Below are 18790 nucleotides of genomic sequence, written 5' to 3' on the forward strand. Positions count from 1 at the left end.
TTTTTCCTCTTCATCTGGTCAGCTCCTTAGTCACACTTAGAAATGGCCCATTGGAACTGATGGAAGTTGTTAAATTAGTTCTCTCAATCTCAGTGAGTATTCTCTAAATGCAGCTGAGACCCAAAGCACACATTATTTTACAGATGTAGCTCTTTATCTTCTGTGAGTACAATGGTGTGAATGTAGACCAGCCACAGTGTTGCTGTTGTGTGATTCCAGGTCAATTCTGACTTATGGTGAACCTACCATGGTATTTTTTTGGCAAGATTTGTTGTAGGGGAGTGCCATTGCCTTTCTCTGAGGCTGAGAGTGTGACTTCCCTAACAATACATATTGTTAAATAGTGAACTATTTGACATCCATGATGATGCAGTAGTTTGAGCATTGGACTATGATTCTGGAGCTTCCAATCATGGCTCAACCATGGAAACCCATTGGGTGACTATGGGTAAGTCACATTTTCTCAGTTTCGGAGGAAAGCAAGAGCAAACCATTCTGAACCAATCTTGCCAAGTAAAACCTGTGATAGTTTCATAGTAGAGTTGTCAGTTATTCAGAAATTACTTGAAATAACATAACAACAACAACAAAGTAAATGTTTAATTTGTAGTAAGAAGTTTAGAAAATAACACATGCTTTACTAACAATTTGGATACAATCCATCGTCTACACTTCATTTAAAAGCACAATTCAGTTTGAGTAAGGTGGTGCCTGTTACTGAAAATAACAATTCATGAGATGTAATAAAAAGAGACATCCCCTCTGCCAAAAAAGTTTGTTTCACGCACCACGTAGAAGAAAAAGTTTAAGAAATAAATTAAAATAATGAAGGATGCTGTTATATAAAGTTTGACATTACAGCTTTCATGTATTCTGTCCAGCATATACACTTGATGAATACAACTGAAATCTATGATGTGGCATGAGGTATAAATGCAATTTATGATTCATGGTGAGCTTACTACATGAACCTGAACAGGTATCCAAGTAAAAGTGATGATTTCTGCTTGCTCTTCAATTAGAGGAGCTCATTTTCCAATCATATTGGAAGCAGAGCTCCTCTCTGAAATCAATTATTGGCTCTATATAAAAATCAATGGCACTGTATGGAGCCTGCAGAAAATAACAGTGGGTGTTCCAGTGGTAAAACACTCCATTTAAACATGTCTTGCAGGCATTTACTTAAGAGATTACTCCCAGCAGGCAGGTGTGAAGAAAATCTAGCAAAGGATCAGGCAAAATTCCAAATGATTTGAACACAGGACTTCTGTTTTAATCAATGTAGCATGTTACATATAAAAAGTAGAATGATGCTGGAAATCTAATTATGTACTTTGTATTAATGTAAAGAGATCTGTGCAAGCATTTATCCTGCATTTTAAATGCTGCACAATTAGTCCCTCTTTTCAAATGTCTGTGGCCTACCTTAAAGATTTCTGTGTATTTAGAGCAAAGATCTGAAAAGAGTGTTATAAGCACGTTTGACTAGAATCCTCTTGTCAGATTACTGGGAAGTACTTTTTCAGGTGTTGCATAATAATGTATCTAGTACCACTGATTTTAGAGAAAAAGAATACTGTATCCAGTACCATCTTATGGAACATCTTTCTCCAGCTTCACAGTGGCAGCTGAACAACATTGGGGCATGCACGCTTACAACCAAGAGGTAGAACTTTGCCTGGTACTGTCCCAGGTCTGGGAGAACAACAGCTGCTCCTTCTTCCCTGAGTGTAACATTGCAATCAGTCAATGCCAGAATGCAGCTGTACTCTCTCCCTGGCCACTTATTGACCACAGAGTGCACCCTGGAATTGTCTGGTCATTGTTGCACATCCAGAGGGAAAGGTGCAGCTATTAATGTTTGAATCTGCCAGTAGGCAGGTGGAGCTTTATGCCTGGTAAAAGCTCCCATGTCCTAACCTCTGGAACTTTGTACACTTATTCTACCAAATATATCCCCAAAGTGCTCTTCAGATCTTCCTGTGACACATATGAAAATCGTTAAGGCATGATATAATAGAAAGATTTTGATGCAAGACTGACATGCACACCTTCATGTCCATTTTCAGTTTACACATGGTGCTAGACAATGTCTGAATAGATCTAACCTGCTTTTCAGACAGGATAATCCATTAGAAATGTTGCAATTAGTATGCTTTCTATGCAATTCTAGCACTGAGAGCAGTCTTTAAAAATAGAAGATTATGCAGTGATTTAAAAAACAGTACCAAAGAAATATCATAAAATACATTATAATGTACTTATATTTTCAAGGACAACATCAAACAGTACAGCACCTGTCATCCTTTGGCAGCTGCTACAGTCTTTCCCACATCTTTTTCACAGCTCAGCATTCTGTGCAGTGCTGAAAGGCTGGATCTACTTGCCACAAGATAAACCCTATCAAAGCTCACTGGGCCAACATATTGTGGAGGTAACCCACTAGAGAATGCTTTTCCTCTTCCTCAAACATACAGCAAGTATATAAGCATAGCTCACCATTTGCTTAAAAACTAGATAATAAAGACAAAGAAGAGAATAGTCATCCATTTGTTAGTTGGTTTTTAAGAAGGCCTCCATTTGTATCTATAAGTTGGAGGTAGGCTTATATTGAACTACAAGTCACATAAAGTCTGGTTTGCATAATCAATGATTTAGGGTGATGGGAATTGCAGTTCAACAACATCTAGAGGGCCACAAGTTGATCATCCATGGTGTAGGCACTAGGAAAAGGAGATAGCCTATGAACATGTGAGGAAAATATTGCAATGTGAAATGATGTTGTTGAACATAGCAGAAAGTCCATACCACTCTCTTTATATGACCGATTTCTGTTTACCGCCCACCATTTCTATTTACTCTCTTCAACTGACACTTAACATACCCTGCCCACTAAGAGGTATTGTTCTAATGATCTCTTTCAGTTCTGTGAATCTTGGTGTTCTACGTGGGCTGCTGATGTCACCCCTTATTATTCTATTTTTGACTAGAAAAAGACTAGCATACAGATAATTGCTGTAGTCACAGGAAAAAAAAACAACCCTCATGTTCTCTTGACCAACCAGTGTCAACTGTCAGGGCCTCCCTCAACAGCATATTTTTGAGTGAACATAGGATGGCATGAAGCAGATGGTTTGTTGTAACCTGTCCTAGCACTTTCACAACATCCAAATGTATACAGTGCTTATTTAGGGGAAGAGCTGATCCTGCTCATTTCTTTTGGGCCAGTATAATGTATATATGTGGCTTCTTCATAAGCAAGGAAATATCTTTTTAAAAGTGAAAGAAACAAAATATAAATGAAAGAAACTGAGAAGTGCTAACTGCCCATCTTTCAGTGGATAAAAAGCATAATTTATGTAATCCCTTATCTTCAAACCAGAAAGGTACATCAAAGGAGGTTTGAAAGGACCAATACTTGAAAGGAGAATATGGTAATGGATTTAGATAGCTGCAAAAAGTATGCATTGCCAAGTTCTTTTGTTGTAGGTTCTAGTCAGATAGCTACAGTGATCAGTCTGTTTTCATGCGTGGTTATATTTTGAGTATCTGACCTATAAAGTCTCAATTGAATATCTTATTTATATATTAATAGTATATCATTCCACCAGTAGAATCTATAAATTTAGTCCATGTTTATACAGGTATGTTGTTTGACATATGAAACTTTGCATGTTTGTGTCTCAAACCATATATGAATAAAATTACTTCTGGTAACTCATGTTTCAATTTTCTTTTATTAAAAACAAGAGTGGAGCACTCTGATGCTGTTATGTAAAGCCAAAAGGATAAATCATATATTCGTTTCTATGCTTTTGAATGTAAATTGCCAATTTACGTTTGACTGCTTATTAATTGTTCAAAGTCACTGCATGTTTTGTAGCTGAAAAATGTAAATGTTAATAATAAATAATGTGTTAAGTTCAGGATGCAGTTCAAAATGGTAATACACTTGAAATGATTTAACATTATTATGACATTAATAATTGACCTCATGTAGTTGCTAAAAGAGAAGCAGTTTTATTTGTGATTTAATTTTGTGCCTTTTTTTTTTAATGTTCTCTTTCCTAAGATGTGGCCTTGAGACATTTAGGCTGAAACTCCATATCCACTTAACATGATTGAAGGCTCATCTACATTTGTCAGAATACTCCAGGCTACTCCTTACCTGCTGCAGCAAAACACGCTGACAAGGGGCAACTGCCTTCCCACGTAATCCCTTTGAGCCAGCCATTGTCACCAGCATGAGTCATTCTGAAGTCAGAACAAGGCACCTATCCCTATTCTGACTTCAGAGCAACTCGCAATCTTGCAGGGACAACATGGGAAGGAGGCCACTTGATGTCATTGTGTTTTACTCTGGGCTTCTGGAAAATGTGGAGCAAAAAGTAAGGTGGTTTTTAATGCGGCACAAGGGGTGGAAACCCCGAATCAAGTCTAAACATTGGACCTTACTGCAGAGGGCTCCTGGCACGGGACGAGAACGGTCCAAAAGGGGCCGGGAAGGGAAGGGAACGAGTGGGGGACGCATTTTACTGCACACAGGAAGTCCTTCACTCATTCCATTCCCTTCTCTTCCATTCCCAATCCGCCCCAGAGGAGGTGATTTTTGAGAACTGTTCTGAACAGTTTTCAAAAATCGCCTCCTTTGGGTCAGATTTGGAATGGAATGGAAGGGAACGGAATGAGCAAGGGACTTTCTGTGTGCAGTAAAATGCGTCCCCCACTCGTTCACGACCCCTTCCATTCCGTTCTCGTCCTGTTCCATGGAGCCCCTGTGTAGTAAGGTTCTTTGAGTAAACAGCCCAGATCCATTTGGAATTTGGGGCTGCATAGTAAAAACAGCATACAACCAGCCAAAGGGGAATTTGGCATATATAGTTAATGTAAACAAGCTTGAAAAGGCCAGTGCTCTTGCCTGTCTCTCCCCCCCTTATAATGTGGTAAATTCGACATTATTTGGCCTTTGGTAAATTCAACCACATTGTTGGTATCTTTCTCTGTCTCATATTCTTGAGAAGAGGTAAGACAAAGTATATGGTTCTGTGGTTTGTTTAGCCACTTCCTCTTTGTGCTTCATCCCCACAGTTGCACCTAAACTGGCCAAATGTGTAAAGTTCAGGGACAGCTCCCTAAGATTTAATTCCCTTTTCTAAAGTCAAAGCTCTCCTTGGATTTTTATTCCTTTTGTATCAACGCTATAAATGATCATTCTGGTCTGTTATTGAAACAGATTTTTTGTAAACTCCTCTGTTTTTCTTTCTTTAATTCTGTATTGTTACCATCCATGATGCTGTTATATTGCTGCTTTTTTGTCTGCTATACATTTGGCCACTGTTACTTCAATCTTTTCTACTTTGCTCCCTCTTTCAGTTTTCAATATTGTTGTAAGCTTGACAGCCTGTTTCTTTCTGACAAAACATGTTTTCTACTCTTATGTACACTAACAGTGGTTTCAATAGAGATCCAACATTGAGCAGTGGTTTTAGTGTTGGATTATGGTTTTGGGAGACCAGGATTTGAATTTCTACCCAGCCATGGAAACTTGGTGGGGGACCAAGAGTAAGTCATACTTGTTTCTGCCATAGAAGAAGACAGTGAAAAAACCTCCTCTGAATACATCATGCAAAGAAAATCCCATGATAGGTTCACTCTAAGGCTACTCTAAAACAAGGATTATTTCCTGTAGGAGGTTCATTTTCTTACCCTGTCTTTTTAGCTTCTGCTGCCAGGTGAAGGCAGTTTTCAATACAGTGATATATTCAAGTCTTTTATCTCAAGTCTCAAGTCAAGTCCTTGAAAAACACTTTGAAGTTGGGTCTCACCTCAAGTCTGAAATCTGCTGCTCCTAGCGAAAGTTTAAGAAGGCTCTTGTGCTGTGCAGCAGGGACAGGCTGCTGAGTAGATCTCAACACCCACCACAAGGCCAAAACGCATGGACATTATTGGAGGGGAACAGCAAAAGCATTAGGCAATGGGCTTGAGGCAGGGGTCTATAGGAAGTGGGAGCTTGCTGTATAGCAAACATAGTCTACCACTTCTATCACATGACCAGAGGATTAAAAACAGTGAGATGGAAGCATTAAAAATGTAATGATTGTGTTTTAACTATGTTCTAACCCACCTTGAGTGTGAGGAGAGGTGGGTAAGAAATAAAATAATAATAATAATAATAATAATAATAATAAAGGGACAAATTGGTTTTCTGTTCTGTAATGTTTCTCGATGAAATTGATTGCAAGTCAGCAAGTCGTCACTGTGTCATTTATTTCTGCTTAGAGTCCAATTTGAGTCACTGAAGCAACTTTAGTCTGACATAGGCCTGTTACAGACTGCCAGAATAAAGCTGCTTCGAGTCTCTTTGGAGGTATGCTATTTAAATGATGTGTGGGTCCTAAGAGTACAGAGGTCGCGCCAAAGCCACACTCCATTCCTAAGCACTGGAATGCAGCTTTGGTGCAGCTTCCGGATTCTTAGGACCCATGCATCATTTAAACAGCATACCTCCAAAGAGACCCGAAGCAGCTTTATTTTGGCAGTCTGTAACAGGCCTTAGTCTACATTACTGGCTATTAATTAATCTTGTAAGTTTTTTTTAGCTGACACTGGAATAAGTTTTAATTCCTAGTGCTTGTTTTATTGCAGGTTTGGTTGAATGTTGTTATTTGTCCTGTATTGTTGAGAACTGCTGTAGAAAGGCTACATTTCAATTCTAACAATAAACATATGTAAATAATGTCTTTGGCATGTGAAAATACTAATATATTTTAGAGCACAGCTGAGTGGGCACAGAGCAGCCTTTAAAAACCACCCACGATCAAGGACTTTCCCAGCAGATAATGATCACCAATTAGCAGACACTAATTCCTTTGCATATCCTCCCACCCTGAGGCCCTGCCATCAACAACAGAACAATACACAGATTAACATGGAAATCATTCCTCCCTACCCAGGGTGTCTCTCTCTCTCACACACACACACAGTATATCCAACTCTCTTCCATGTCAGCATTCTCTGAAGATGCCAGCCACAGATGCTGGTGAAACGTCAGGAATAAACTCTTCTAGAAAATGGCCACATAGCCCAGAAAACCCACAAAACTTTTGAGTTACTTTTATAGTTACAGGGGAGTCATCACTAAATGGTGACACTGCTAAATGGAAATATATTACATAGTTCAGGTACTGACTTTTACTGTGCAGGGGACAGCTTTTTCGGGTTCTCTTGTGAGCTCTGAGATAACAGACAGAGGAAACTATATTTTGTACCAGAAGCCAGTACTGTAGCTTGCATCATTCAGATGTTTTGTTATAAATAGTGTAAACAGGTGATATAACATCATTATTTTTTTACAAACTGAAATGTTAACAGTAACAAACTGCTGCACATGCCAGAACTACAATTTCTACTGATTAGGATTTTTAAAAGTAACTTTTCAAGAAAAAGAAAACTTTTACTGCATCTCTTTCTCACTGTGGCAAAAAAATGCTTCTGAAAAGAGGAAAGCAAATTTTAGATGAAAGAAAACTCTCTGCTATCACTGCAAGCCATGATATATAACTCTTACCCAGAGGTAGTTTCAGTGTCTGAAGAACTTCTCCAGCCGTGTGTGTTAAGATTTCTTTTCCCACTTCAGCACATCTATGACTATGCTAACAATTAGAACTTCTGTGACAATTCTAAATGTATTTGTTTGCTTCTGTGTCAGATTCTGTTGTTTGTTAAACCAAGAGCCCATTAAGCTCTTATAATAGTTTCTAAGGTTCCACACTGTATTGCTAAAACTGTAGTTTTCAGGTTTCATGACTCTCAGAGGCTCTTGGCTTATTGTATCTTATGGCTGTTCACATCAGTACAACAGAAGGCAACACAATTTATATTGTTGTTTAATATGCAAAACATTAGGAAAAGAGCAAATTTATGTTTTTCCAACCTTCACTTTGGGAGGTCAATCTGCATTAAGGTTCATTACGCATCATGAATTACAGCGACTGTGTAGATAAGCAAACACCAAAGCTAGCAAGTTAAATTAATTTGGCTTTATGTTTGATTGGCCTTACATGGCTGGAACACAGGAAGCACCCTTCACCAAGCTCAATATTATATTTCATTGTCAGTGGCTCTCCAGACTCTAGAGTGCCATAGTGGGACTACTACTAAGCCTTTGAATTGGAAATTCCAGGGTTTGGATCTCACATCTCCTGAATCTAAACCGTATGCCTGATCCAGGGACCAGTTCAGTCAACATTAGGGCAACTGAAGCCCTTCCAAGATACAGCATAATGGGAATTATTTAGGATAATCCTCATCCTGGAGTGACTTTATGCTTGCATTGTGCTCAAAGATGTTTGGTTCTCCTATAATTTGTTTTCTCCATGATCTTAATCTTTCCTTAGAGCTCACAGGCTCTTCTATTAGTGCTTTTAACCATCACAGTAGTTCTAGCAGCAGATTATTATGTCAGCAAATTTTGGAAATCAGCCAGGAGAAGAGAATTTTTCTAGTAGAAGAATATTTCTACTGGCAGAAAAGGCTTGTGCCTGATCCTCATCCCCTGCATTTGTTGTATGAGTTATATTGCAGCTTTTCTAAACAGAAACCAGCCATGCTTGAAAATACATGTAAAGCTCTTATTACCTACATTTTGAGAAATTATGCTACCATTTCAGTCAATTTCCTAAATTTCCTACAGAAAATCATTATTGTGTGCTCATTTTTGAAAGTCTTGTATTTTAAATGGGATAAACAACCCTGTGAGTGTATTATAGAATGTTATAGTTGCAAGACCCAAAAGTAGATAGCTACTATTAAAGGTATAATTTTCAAAAAAACACTGCATACTTTCCCATCTCTCAGAAATAACTAAATGATTTCCCTTTATTTTTAAACACACACACACACACACACCTGAATGCTTCAAACTACCAACACGTACTAACAAAAAACAAAACAAAAACAAACCCTAATCTTAGACCAGATTAAAATTAAACATACAGGGGGTAGAAAAAATCCACAGTAGTAATAAGAGAATGGTGTAACATTGTAGAAATGACCAGATCATCTACCAATAACAAATTAAAATTACATTTAAAGTGCTGCATTTAAGATATAATCATGTTTAGCTTCAGAAGATCAAGTTGTTTAGAGAACATCCTTCTTGCCAGTCCAAGGATAACAAATTTAATTGAGCTCTACCTAGCTCAATTCGCTAGTAGACTAGACCTTTTTTTTTAATTCTTAATGAGTTAGTCCAAGGAGACATTCCTGAGGAGTTTACATATTTCTCCTTTAGAGATTCCATAGTGGGGTGGGGCTTCCACCTTCTGTGGGGCAGGACTTCTGGGGGGGGGGCAAAACCAAGGAACACCCTTTCAACCTCAGGCTAGCAATAGCAAATCCCCCTCTGATGAAACTTGCTAATAAAAGTCCATGATAGTTTCACATTAGGGTTGCCGTAAGTCGGAAATGACTTGGAGGCACCACACAAAGTAATGATCTCTTAGTCTCAGAGGATGGCAATGGAAATCCTCCTCTGATAAAGCTTGCCCCATTATAGTTTTACCTTAGGTTGCCAGGAATGACTTGAAGGCATGCACACACAAACACACACATCTCACTCTCTCAACCTCAAGGAATGGCAAGGAACCCACCCTCTAAAGAAAATGGCCAAGAAAACTCCACTATAGGGTTGCCACATAGGTTGGAAAGAACTTGAAGGTGCACAACTACATAACGACAACAACCTTATACAGCTCCCCTTTGGACTTAGTGGGGCAGAGTCGGCCCCTTCCCCCCCCCCCACACACACACACTCTCATACAAATACACACATATACACACCAACCCATATATACACACATATATTTATATATACACTCTGTCACACATATACATCCCTCAGACAGATACACACACACACACACACACACACACACACACAGAGCGAGAGCGAGAGCGAGAGAGAGAGAGATGGCATGCATGCCATAGGTTCACCACCACTTGTATAGTGATTTTAATTTTAGACTATGATGCCAGCATAATAGAGTTCAAATCCCTAGACAGCCATGGAAACCCGCCAAGTGACTTTGGACAAGTTAGGGGCTGTGCAGACTGGCAGTTTGGGCTGGCTTGGGCTCGGAGTCAGGGCATAGCATCTACATGACACACACCCCAGCCCAGAACAGCATGATGTCACACACCACACCGCACAGCATGTAGTGTCATGGCCCTCATCTGGCACTGTGTAATATGACACAGCACTAAAGGGACACTGCCAAACTGTGGCAATGCAGCTATCATGCCTTTTGCAGGGCATAAAAAGCAGCTACCTTTTTCAGCTACTTTTTGCATCTTGCAAAGGTCAGATCTGGGCCATGATGTGCAGTTGTCATGGACCCAATCTGGCTGTAACAGAGATGGCTCCGGTGTGTACAGCCCCTTAGTCTCTTAGCCTAAGACAACAACAGTGGCTAACCCACTCTGAACAAGTCCTACCAAGACTTGGTGATAGGGACCAAGCTGAAGGTACACAACAACAACAAATCCTAATCTATGTAAAAAAAAAATCCCTATTGATCCAATTCTCCATCTCATCTGCTTCTGTTATTTGAATTGTAGAATCGTTGGGAAGCTAAGTGGTGGATCATTTACCAGCTCCAAAGTCTTGCCAACTTAATGAAAGATAGGGGTACCAGATTTTTTGAATGCTGATAGAGTCCCCCCCACCCCAGTAAAAAGTCCCTCCTTGGGATTAACTCTACTACTTCCAGACTGTTGTAGGTGAGGGCACCAGCCCTTGAAGACTAGAAATGCTTTGAATCCAGAAAAACATTCCAAATCCATCCATTTTCATGGATACCCTGTTCTCAGCAAGTAATACTGTCTGTGCACCAGTAACTGTGATTTACAGGTTGGAAGTGCTTCCTATAGCTGAATACAGTAGCTATATATTAACATTCACCAACCAGAGGACCTGCGGGGTAGGATTGCTTTGTATGCTTTATGATTTTTCTCATGTTGCTCTTCTTTACCTCCTCAACATCTTTGTCTTATATCTAAAGAGAACCATCATTCACCATTTTGTACAATCTGACATTTCCCTTAAGTCTAGTCTTTTCTGGTAGCACAAAGTGGGGAAGGAAAGAAGAATGACATTTGGACTGTGTGATAATGTAGTGTTGCAAAATGGCTCCACCTATAATTTAGCACAGTAGTTCCCAAAATTTAGTTCTCCAGACATTTTGGACTTCAGCTCCCTGAATTCCTGATTGTTGACCAAATTAAGTAGGGTTTCTGGGAGCTGAAGTCCAAAACATGTGAAGGGCCAAAGTCTGGGAAACACTGAAAGTTTCACTCTTAAGCCAGCAGTCAGCCTCCCACCTGTAGGTTAGTTTCTGTCTGGACATTGATGAGCATGTTCTGGGCCAAACTGCTCCCACAGCAGATTGCTTGCTCTCACCTGGACTGAATTAGGCTGCTGTTCCTCCACTTTATTCCTCTACAATAGTGAGCACCCATTTGTGCCTTTATGGCATAAGAGGTCATCCTAGCACCAGCTGTGTAGTAGTGTGATGGATTGGAAGATGGACCCTTTTTAGTCTGGTTCACACAATTAGGAGTTGTGATACAGGAGGGCATCCATCTGTGTAGACAGGACTTGGGACAGGCAGTAAATTATCTCTAGATCTGAGGTTTGGCTGTTTTGTCCTGTCAGTTAACCCTCTGAGACCATCTATTTTCTGATTTCTTAGAACTGAATTCTGCTCTGGTGTTCCAAAAACTTAAAACTGATGGAATCAACAGAATTTACCTGGGTGTTGACTCACCTTTCACCTGATTCAATGCCTTTATTCCAGATGGGACTAACCATTGGTCCAATATGAATTTTGCAAAGTTATAGCCCTAGTTTCATCCAGCCTTCTATGCCTTCTCTAACTATTTTTGGGATTCTTGTGGTTGGAGTGGCATGAAACTATAATATTTCTGCCAAACAGAATAAATTAAAGGGAATAATTACATCTTTCAAAAGGTACTATTAGAATTTGGAGTGGCTCTGACAAGGGGCAAAAATCATTCTGCTTATTTAGAATGACGCTCCACAACTGGCACCATTTAGAGATTCTCCAGCATTTCACTTATTCACAATAGTAAAACAAGGAGGCAATTCCAGAGTTTGGGGGCAACTACTGAGAAGGCCCTATCTGTTGTACCCAGCAACCACAGCTGTGAATGTGGTAGGAGGGAAAGAAGGGCCTCACGTGAGGATCTCAGGTCTGGGCAGGGTCACATGGAAATATAACAGTCTGACAGATATCCTAGACAGTTGTATCTTATTTCTCATTAAACAAAGACACAAGGATTTAAGTATTGGTTTGTCCATTCCTGGTTGCAAAGGAGTGCAAATGACTGCAAATTATATTGAAGCACAGAATTAATGTACAGTAACAAAGAATAAAAAGTGGCTGCCCTTTGGTCAGGCAAAAAGAAATGAGTGATAAGTGTTTCATTTGCTTAGAGAAGGGATGAGAATTATTTAGACTTCTAGATGATATTGGATTATAAATCCCAGAAGCCCTAATGAGCATGAACAATTGTTCAAGATACTGGGAACTGCAGTTGGAGGGCCACATGATTCCCACTCTTTGTTAGAGTTTGTCTAACATATGACTTCTCTTGCTCCTAGGTTGACAATGGAATGCAATGTATTCTTGGAAAAGGTGTGTTACCTTCTGTGAGACATCCCCATGCCAAGTACCAAATGTTAGTCATCTACATCACATAATCAAATGATTTTAGATTATAACTCACTATTTAAAGAGACTAATCAGTATTAAAGGGGCATTCATTCTCCACTCTTCCCCTGTGGGAGCCATCTGTAAAAGTCACAGACCACTCAAAATTGCTTGCAAAAGTATCTGAGCAGCCAATTTAAAGTTCATATATACAGCTGGTGGCAGCTCAAATGCTGGTTAAATATCAAATCCTTTCAGTCAGCCATCTCAATTTTCCCCCCTGCAGATTTAGGAATCAAGTCATTCTAAAATTATGCTGAACACATCATCTAAACATTTAAATGAAACAGACTAAAGAAACTTATTCAAATTAGACTTACAATGAAGTTCTATCCTTATGAAGTCTTTAATTCCCAGATTTTCTAAAAACACTCCCGAGGAAGCTGTAGTCTTAAAGAAAAAAGACACATCTGCACTAAGTTCTCCATGAAATGTGGGGAAATGAAGGTATGAGGCCTCAGTGTTGAAGGAAGCAGCGTTCCAAAACTCTCCTAATTGCAGAAGGAGAAAAAAGTTGAGAGAGAGAGAGAGAGACAGAGAACACTGTTAAACATCTGTTGTATTAAAAAAAAAAAGGGGGGGGGGGCAGTCAATTAAATATGTAAACAGGTGATACCCAGTATTCCTCTTCACTTGCAGTTGCATATTGATCTCAGTCCAGATTTCCATTGATGCTACAGGATACTTAAAAGACTGTATTCTCCCATATGATCTTGCCATCTGTTGCTTATAGTGATTAGTGAAGGTCCCGCACTGTCTTCACTACAAACACTGTCAATGGCTATCCAGGAGACAGCCTTAATCAGCACCACTGGTCTCCCTTGTTCTGCAAAGTCCACTCTGTTTCTTCTTTAATGGACATTTGGGCAAATCAAAACAACATTTTACTCCACAGTGATCATGGACTTAAATGATTCTGGCTGAGGACCACTTTTTGCTGATTTTTCTGTTTCCTACATCATTGCACTTTTCTATTGTTCTTTTTTCATGGCTCATTTTAGTGCTCACCTTTTGTTGTTTTAGTGTGATTCTTAATCACCTGTGGGGAAGGGAATCAAGTTCAGGACTGAAATATGAGTTATAAATACTGTATTAACAAAGTTAAGAAATAAATGCTGATATTCTACATTGGCTGCTTTCTGTATCAGATACTTAGAGCTCATCTGCACTGGTGAAAAACTGGTGCCGGCAATCCTGATTATGTAAAGCTATTTCTGGGGAGGAGCTATGGTTTTTTGTCCTTTAACTATGGCACTTTACAGAGCACACAAAAAGGGCGCTCTGCCAGCACCCGTGTTTGCTGCGTGAGGGAGCCGCAGCGAACAAACCACACGGCTCCCCCACACAGCAAAAAGAACCCACAAAAGTGGGTTCTTCTTGCAGTGCAGTTGTGACACCGCAAAGCACTGATGGTGCACTTGCGGCGTCACAACCAGGCTGGGCGCTAAGCGTCCGTCACATCAAAATGGAGGCACCCTTGTGTATAGGGCGCTGCCATTTTTACGCCCCCAGTACATACTAGGGGTGAGGCCTGATTGGACACTGCATCCTCGGCCAACCACTAGTATGTACTGGGGGCGGAGCAAAGACCCATCTGTAACAGGCCTGATTTTGCTCCAAACTAAACATAGTCAATGGAATTCCCAGTGTTTCCTAGAAACCCCAGAGTGATCTCAGGTTCTTTTGGCATGCGGATAGCTGGACGTTGGGTCTAATTTGGCTCGATCCAGTTGTCCACATGCTAACAGCCACACCACCACCCTTCCTCACACTAAACAGTGCAGGGGACTTCCCACAGATGCAAGTGGCAGTGTAGATGTATCCTCCATAGCAATCTCCCCATTTCAACTTAAAAAGGAGGTCTGTTCAATTTCAGTTAGGGTTCAAAGAAGATAATGTTTCCAACAGGCTTCCAGGATGCAACAAGGAATAGCGACAGGCCCTGGTTCTCATTGTCGCAGACTCACTTGCTGGTGGAATGAGGTATTAACATGCTCCTCTTTGGGGCATTGGGTGGGAGAGTGTATTTATGTAGTGTTACAGTAAAACAATGTAGTCATGCTGAATACAAAGCAGTTATGGATCCATAATTTTAGAAATCCATACCTGCAATACAGAACACTAACCAAACACTGTATATAGTACATGAGTGAATGTGTAGATCACTCAGTCAGTATCAATGGAAGGAAACAACTTCACATGAACATACCATGCTTTCTGCCATTAATTAATTTATTTTTACATATATCCTGCCTTTCTCCCCAAGGGACCCAAGACAGTTTACAAAAGATACAACTAAAAATTTGATGATAAAAAAGTTAATACTCAGTGAAACTAGTTACCACAGTAAAATGGTAAAATTCTTTAAAAACATAACAATGGGGTTAAAACTACAGCAACAGCAAACACACCCAAACAAACAAACAACCCTGTCTATGAGGCAAAACACACCACCCTTTTGTGTTGCCTTCTGGGTGATGTGGGATTGTGGTATTTACACGCCGCACACTCCCAAGCCACCCAGAAGCTACACAGACATTTACATGGGGAGCAGCTTCCAGGCAGTCCAGCAGCATGGCTTTTATATGCTATACACTGCCGGAGCACCTTAAAGCTGGCTTCCAGCTGCTGTGGGGTGGAAAGCCTGGCTTTTGCCACCTCCAAAAGGAGTGGCTCCTTGCTGCTCCTTTTTTGGCCAGCAAAAAGGCAGTTTGGAGCCACAGAGTGCTGTTGCCAGAGCTCCAATCCAGCTTTGGAAGGGGCGGTCTGTTTTGCCCCTATGTTTTGTGTCATTATACTGGAGTACAGTTTAGATATACTCCATCCTATCTGAATCTGCCTCTGCAATGCAGAAATAATCCAGTTTGACACCACTTTAACTTCCATGGATCAATGCTATGGAATTCTGGCAATTATAGTTTTGTGAAACATTTAGTTTTCTCTGTCAGAGAGTTCTGGTGGCACAACAAACTACAAACCCCATAATTCCATAGCCTTGAGCCATAGCAGTTAAAGTGGTGTTAAAGTGAATTATTTCTGCAGTGCTGATGCAGTCCTAAAAAACTAGGATTGGGCCATCAGAATGCTCTGTTGCCTGTGGCCGAAGCACGTGGTAATGTTACATGAAATAACCAATTGCTTGGTAGGTAATCTATTTAGAAGTTTGTGGACATTTTAGTTAGCATTGATATCACTTTTTACATTTTTAACAAAACTCAGGCCCAAGGTGATATGTTTGGCACAACACTGCACATTTAAATGCACCTTGATATTTCTTCTAAATTCCAACAGTTATGCTTGTCACTTTCATGAACTCTACTGCTTTCTAAATCAAATTAGGCAACATCTTTCAATGAATACCAAATATAGTTGTCCCTGCTAACTCCATGTTGTTTAAGACTGAGCTGATACTAAAATTAAAAGTTTTAAATGCTAGCTACATCAGTTTCCTGTTGTTATCAAGGTGGTTGTGTGATACTGGGATGCATGGCATCACTATGGTTGGTGTCACCCCAGTGCGGTAACTCATGCTGTCACCCTCCAGCCAGCCCCTTCTGCCAGTCAGGCTGTCTCTGCCATGGTGGGGATGGACTACTGCCACTACTCAGCAATCTTTTCCAGATGTGGTGGTGCTATTGAGTGAGTGGGAGAAGTAGGTGACTCACTGTCCCACCCAGCCAGTACACCCACCAGATCCAGAAGGCAGCCTCTTCCCACCAGCAGCTGCTGTTGATGGTGGCATGCTCCTATTGTCTGGTACCCATTTTCCCACTTGGCCAACAGCCCTGCCAGATCTGTAAGGAGCTGTTGGGCAGCTGCAACCAACAACAACAACAATCCTACTGCCAGAGTGGAGTGGCTACATGAATTGCACCTACTGTACAAATGCAAACATTATATTACTATGTTTATATCACTGGCCATTGATAGCATCCTTCTTAGTGGACGGGTGAATCCATTCTGGGCTTTAGTATGAACTTTAAAGGTGCTATCCAGAGTGTTGAACTCTAGACCCCAAAATAATATAATTGTATGGGAAAGGGGAAGTGATAGTTTACTTTCATAATTAATATATGTCATCAATGGATATAACATATATATCATATATTAACAGAACAATGGCCCGGGCACCCTTCTCCATTTCTCAAACTGTTATGACTACAAGGAATGGTGCCAATGATTCTGTTTTAAATGTGACACAAACTACTTCCTTTTGTTAAAAACATATTTGAAAACTGAAAAGGAAAGCAATGTTTCTAACCTCACCTGATTTGCAGTGCACAGATGTCTTATACTGTTCACTTGACATCTACAGAGAACTCATGTGAACAGAGATGATTTACGTGCAAGATGAGTGTCTAAAACAGAGGCTAAGAATATACTATGACTTGCAAAGAAAAACACTCCTCTTATAAAAAGACTCTCCTCTCCATGCTACACATGGGTTCTCAGGCAACACAGATTCTTTCTGAGCACTGATTGAAGAGGTAATATACTTGGCCTACCCCATATCTCTAGATAACAATGTTGTTTATCTAAGTAAGCCTTTCCAGAGTGCAACAATAGGCAGTCCCACACCTAAGAGATATTTCAGACTGCAGAAAAGAAATAATGTTTCACCTTTATTGCCCATGCCCTTTCATTTCTTTTGTCTCCTGTCACCATTGACCAAAAAGTACCATGAAAAACTAAAATACCTGTTTGACCTAATCCAAAATAATGAATGTACGCACATATTGTGAAAAATGGTTGTTCTATCACAGAAGTTTTATGGAATGAGTGTCTGTCTCTATCCTTAGAATCTAGATCTGAATGGAAATTAGACAAATATAAATAATCATTAGCTGTGAAATATGCTACAGTTGAATGCTGTTGGACTGAAGTTCCCAACAGTCCTGACTGTCTGCTAACCTGGCAAGAAATTATTATAGTTTGAACTTCCTTTTGAGTTTTTGGATCTTGTGGAAGAGGTCTCTCATTCTTTCTTTTTTGAACTTTAATGCTTGTGCATTAAACCATATTTGTGGTGCTGAAATCTAGGCTTCCCTTCCTCTCTTTTGCCTCTGACAGGTCTTTAGCTTTAAGTGTTTAATGGCAAGCAGGTGCACACTATGGTCTCCTCTATGACTGAAATACAGTGGTGCCTCAGGTTACGAAATTAATTCGTTCCGCGGCCGCTTTCGTAACCCGAAAAGCCTTCGTAAGCCGAAATGCCATAGGCGCTAATGGGGAAAAGCCGCGGTTCCGTTTAAAATAGCGCCGAAGTTTTTTCGTAACCCGAAAAAACATTCGTAACCCGGAACAATTATTTTCTATTGGATTTTTTCGTATCCCGAAAATTTCGTAACCTGGGTAATTCGTATCCCGAGGTACCACTGTAGTTGTAGCTATTAATTGTACCAGTCATAACAGGTAGCTATCACAATGCACTGTCTATAGTCCATATAAGTATGATTTTCTTCCCAGCCCTTTTTCCTGAGATAGAAGTTATGAATTAGACTAGTGAGGTTACAGTGACATGTATCTTTGCAAACTGCAATCCAATTTGTAGTGGATATGAACACATATGTCCATGTGAGTTGGAAAGAAAGATGTGTGTCATACATAGTCCTCCCATCAGGTGAGGAGTACTTGTAAAATTCATATACTATGTGCTATAGTTTTTATTATCATGAGTCTGTGGTTATAGTTCTGTTGTCTCTCCCATTCCAGCCAACCATATTACTGCAGGAAATCAAATAATATGTTTCCACTTGAGAAAGTCACTATACTAGGGCTAGTATTCAAATCTACATCACCTTTTTTTCATCTCATAGTCCTTCCTTTGAAGTTGCTGTTTCACTTTCTGTTTGTCCTTGTTAATATGACTTTACTCTGTTCTTCTTAGAGGCTTCTTTGACCCCACACAATCAACAAAACTGCTGTGAACAGTACTGAGAATATCAAATCTGTGGGATTACAATTCATGAGGAAAGACTTGATCTTTTTTCCTAGTTAAT

The 18790-nt window shown here is 40.0% G+C and overlaps 1 protein-coding gene across 1 annotated transcript in view; it reads right to left on the reverse strand.

The window, feature by feature from the left end:
• The window catches only part of LOC121922129 (contactin-associated protein-like 4), a 363219-nt gene that overhangs the window by 53286 nt on the left and 291143 nt on the right, over nucleotides 1-18790 (reverse strand). The window contains 1 exon segment of the mRNA XM_042451118.1: nucleotides 13112-13282. Within this exon segment, the coding sequence (XP_042307052.1) occupies nucleotides 13112-13282 (171 nt within the window).

The sequence above is a fragment of the Sceloporus undulatus genome, chromosome 2, assembly GCF_019175285.1.
Source record: "Sceloporus undulatus isolate JIND9_A2432 ecotype Alabama chromosome 2, SceUnd_v1.1, whole genome shotgun sequence".
NCBI lineage: Eukaryota > Metazoa > Chordata > Lepidosauria > Squamata > Phrynosomatidae > Sceloporus > Sceloporus undulatus.